This window comes from Jatropha curcas, chromosome 3, assembly GCF_041381405.1.
Source record: "Jatropha curcas cultivar XTBG-Jc1 chromosome 3, XTBG_Jcur_1.0, whole genome shotgun sequence".
Lineage (NCBI taxonomy): Eukaryota > Viridiplantae > Streptophyta > Magnoliopsida > Malpighiales > Euphorbiaceae > Jatropha > Jatropha curcas.
Window position 1 is genome coordinate 19316977 of NC_143153.1, and position 4471 is coordinate 19321447.

The 4471-nt window shown below is 33.6% G+C and overlaps 1 protein-coding gene across 3 annotated transcripts; it reads left to right on the forward strand.

Moving 5' to 3' along the window:
- Nucleotides 1-403: 403 nt before the first annotated feature.
- Nucleotides 404-4265, forward strand: LOC149497661 (ultraviolet-B receptor UVR8-like; the record flags this gene model as incomplete). 3 transcript variants are annotated; one of them, XM_089718708.1, is given in 4 exon segments in its annotated part: nucleotides 404-622; nucleotides 754-946; nucleotides 3089-3275; nucleotides 4119-4265. In XM_089718708.1, coding segments are annotated over 3 exon segments (425 nt in total), but the record flags the coding sequence as incomplete, so codon positions are not given.
- Nucleotides 4266-4471: the final 206 nt, after the last annotated feature.

Below are 4471 nucleotides of genomic sequence, written 5' to 3' on the forward strand. Positions count from 1 at the left end.
AAAAACTGAAAGATTCTTTAAAAATGATCTCAATACTAATGTGTATTTAGTAAGTGTAAGTTGTAAAAAAAAAAGAATTGTCTGCATTTACACCTATTTTTAGAGAGTCTTTTAAATAATGTCTGCATTTATTGTTCTATAATAATTGATTGTATATTAAATAATCGACTCGGAAAAGAAAAGAAGAAGAAGAAAAAAAGAATATGATTCAAAATTTGTGCGTTGGATAAAGATTTAAAAATTCAACGTTTGTACAGACATTTAACTATATTACTGTTCATGCCTTGTATTCGAATGATGCATCATCCACGGTGGACGTTAGCATTTATTTTTTTTTTTTTTTAGAAGAAGCGTTTACTATTTATCATCATTGTCTCAAGTAAAATAAAGTTTTGAGTTAGACGGCGTACATTAGAGTTGGAATTAGACAATGAGCGTGAGTGGGTGGACGAAGAAGTTAAGCGTGTGGTGGAGAGTGAAGCAAAAGGACAGGTGTGAGAGAGAGAGCAAGCGCCGAAACTCACAAACTTCGAAGGGGATGGGACCCTCTCCGTCATCAATGCTGTCTTTTGCTACCACCTACCTCCCACACTCGACGGCTCTGCCATCTCATGTCTGCAATGTCTAATTCTAAAACATCTCTTCTTCATCTCTCTACATATTAATTACTTTAGCTAATCTCTGCTTGCCTGTTACTCTCATATACTCAGTCTTGTCACTATAATATGATATCATTATTCTCTGCTTTTCTAGAGCCATACAGAGGACTGTAGTGGTTGTTTGCGGAATTGACGAAGATTGCTCATCTTTCTTTTTCTTGGACGCGGTTTCTCTATTTCAACCTCACAAGCATCGATGGCAGAGGACGGATCCACTGAAGTCGCTACTCCAGTTCGTCGCGTTCTTCTCATTTCTGCTGGTGCTAGTCATTCCGTTGCTCTCCTCTGTAAGCCTTGGCTGATTTTCTCACTTCTTATTTTGTTTTATTTTATTTGTTCTTTCATGTACTATTGAATAGATAAAAGCCTTCAGTTTTCATCCACACATTTGCATTTGATTGATTTGGGTTTGCATTTTAACGAATTTTTATTTTACCTTTGCTTATGCTGAGCCTTTCGCAATGTATTATATTTACATTGTATCATGCTGCTTCGAGTGATTCTCAAGGCTTGGTGTTTGATTTTACTTTTCTATATGCGTTGTAATATATGTGTTTATGGTTTGAGTTCAATAGAGGTACCCCTAAATGCAAGGGGCTCGAACCAAGGCACCAGCTTTGTGGGTTGAAGAATTGATCACTTTGATTATTAGATTCAGTAGGTTTAATTCATGTATAACTTGATTCTTACAGGACAACTTGCACATTTTTAAACAGTTCATCCGACTCCTATGCTATGGGACAACTACATTATGCTAAGTGCAGTGTAATCTTACCTTATTTGCTAACTCTTAGTTAGGTTTAGTGCATCAAAGTGACACAAACTAACTAAGCTCTCTTATATTCTAAGAACCATTTTGATAATCCCAAGTTACATCTTGAAAAGGCCTAATACATGGATTTACTCCAAGCTTTATGGCCTTTTGCAATTTCATATATATCTTACCCTGTTTCGAACTTTGAGACTCCTGAACACAAATTTTAAAAACTTGGTTGCAATTATACCCTTCCAGTCAAAATTGAAAAAATAATAATATTTTATTGTTAAGCTAATTAAAATTTTTATCTTATTTTATTTTTTGCTTTTTCTCTCCTTTCCCTTCACCACCCAACCCCTTTGTGTCTCCTTTGCATCCCTTGCAAAATACAATTCAATCCACTTTCTTCCATATTAAACCCCTTTAGAGCTTAACAATGAGTTTTCTTTATTTTTATTTTTATTTTTATCTTCTTTGGAATTTTCCAATTCTTTGGCGCAATTTTTCTTACAGGTCTTTCTTTTGTTTGTTGGGCTTTTCCTTGAGGTCTTCCAATTTATAGAGAAGGAAAGAGGTAGTTCAAAAATTAATGGACTTTTGTTTTGGGTCCTCCATTTGCTTTTTCTTGTGGTCTTCCAGTTTTTGGGTTTTGATTTATGGAGAAAGAAAGAGAGAGTATTATGTTGGTTTTTTAGGGAGGGAGGGGGTTTCCATTTTTTTATTGTATCTTATTGGGATTTTACAGGGGGGTATTTAATTTTTGAGTTTTGATTTGTGGAGAAAGAAAGAGAGGTAGAAATGACGGAGTGGAGAAGAAAATTTGTATAAATAATGATATTTATTACTAATTGGACTAAATTGTTCGCTGTTTTTTTTATTTCATTTTCCTTCCCCTCTCTCTTTCTGCCCCTTGCTTCTTTGTGCCATCTTTCCTTTACTTGTCCTTTTATCAATATTGTATCTAGTTTTATGATTTGGATTTGATGGAAATAAGGCAAAAGAATACTCTCTTTTGTTATATGAATTTATTTTGCTTATAGACTATTTCATTTGGATTGGTATCTCTAAAAGGTCGATTATGTGGAAAATGTTATTAATAGATCAAAGTTATGTGGAAATTATGTTTTTTTTTTTTTTTTTTTTTTTATTTTATTTAATTTAGCTAGATTTCTGAAGAATCTAAAGTTTGCTAGAAAATGTAACAAGCCTATCTTGGACAATTTTTTGAGCTGGATTTTAAGTTTGAATTTGGCTCAAATTCAAAATGATATTTACATGATCTAGAGTTGATGATTATTGTATTTTCCTTGGCTCGGTTCAATTGTAGCTCTACTTTTAGTTTGTTATTTGGGCTTGACTATTGAGCTTATATGCTTGACAACAAGTGCCAATCAAGGAAGCGCCAACCAAATGGTAATACACGGATTTGGTTTCTATACTAGAGCAAGTTTAGATTGGTTTGAGAAGTTGGCATTGAAGTTTTGGTTTAGTTTTCAAACTTCTGAACTGAACTGAACCAAGCTTACTTTATCTCCGCACTTGTTACCGTTTCCCTTTTCCTTCTTCTTGTTGATTTTCATAATTCTTTTGAGTGCCTTCATTTTATTTTCAAGCCTAAATTGTTAAAAGTAGCATCAATCAGTCAAAAAATGAAGTTTTTCATAATTCACAGCTGGAAACATTGTTTGCTCTTGGGGACGAGGGGAGGATGGGCAGTTAGGACATGGTGATGCAGATGATCGACTTTCACCAACACAACTGAGTACTTTGGATGACCATGAAATTGTATCTGTTACTTGTGGTGCAGATCATACAATTGCATATTCTGAGGCACTTATGGATGTTTATAGTTGGGGATGGTTTGTATTCACCTTGAATTTTAGTTCTTATATATTTCTAATCTTTAGTTAATTTTTCAATAAATTCTTTTTTTGTCATTGACTCCACTTAATAGTTTCTAAAGCAGTTTGGAAGTTGGTATGGAAAATATAAGTTTAAAAGCATTAATAAAGTATAAATAAATTGCATAGTTATATGATTGTTGGATGAAATGTTGATAGAAAATTATGAAATTTGTTTACAAATTTAAAGCTTATAATGCATAAGCTATGGAAATATGTGTATTCATGCATGCCAAATTATGTTTGTGCAGAATTTAGGATTTCAGTCAACATGTCCTAAAAGAAATTACTTGGAAACTAAAAGAGATCAACACCTGGCTATCTACTTGTCTTACACATTCCAAAAGAAAGCTTTGACTCCAAATCCTATTGAGACTTGAACCCTAAATAGAAATACATTAAAAAGTTTCTGATAATTTTAGTGAATCCTGAAGTAATATTGAGGAATTCTAATTGCCTGAATAAAAAGGTTCTAATGGGAAGTTGCAGAGGTCCTAAATAAAACAAAGGTGCATTCACAAAGTATGGAATTGATGATTATATGCATAGGTAATCTAATCGAGTGGCTGTTTCCTGAGAACAAACTGACAAGTATAGAAGGAAAAAGAAATAATTGATTGTATAAGATTGAGAATCTTATTGGTAGCAGCCAAGCACATCGCATAATTTTATTGCATCTTATGATAGTTTTTAAAAAAATTAGTATCTTTCTGTCAAATAGGTGTATAATTTATTCTTCTGTCAAGTTCTACATTTTCATCCAGCTTTCCTGGACTTGCATCTCACATGCATTTTGTGTAGGGGAGATTTTGGGAGATTGGGTCATGGAAATTGTAGTGATTTGTTCACTCCTCAACCAATTAAAGCGTTGCATGGTTTAAAGATAAAGCAAATCGCTTGTGGGGATAGCCATTGTTTAGCAGTGACGGTAGAAGGCCAGGTGCAAAGGTTAGTACTCTACATCTTTCTCTTGCTTTTTTTCTCATAGCCCTAGATATTAGATTGATGCTGACTTTAATTTCCTCAAGTTTCTGTTGCGAGGCTGTTCTCAACATGTAAATCACTTCTTTTAAGTGCGTGTTAAGGTTATGTTACTCAGTACAACATTACTAAGAGTAGTTGCTGGAACTGAAGATGTTTTGAAATCAAGAAAC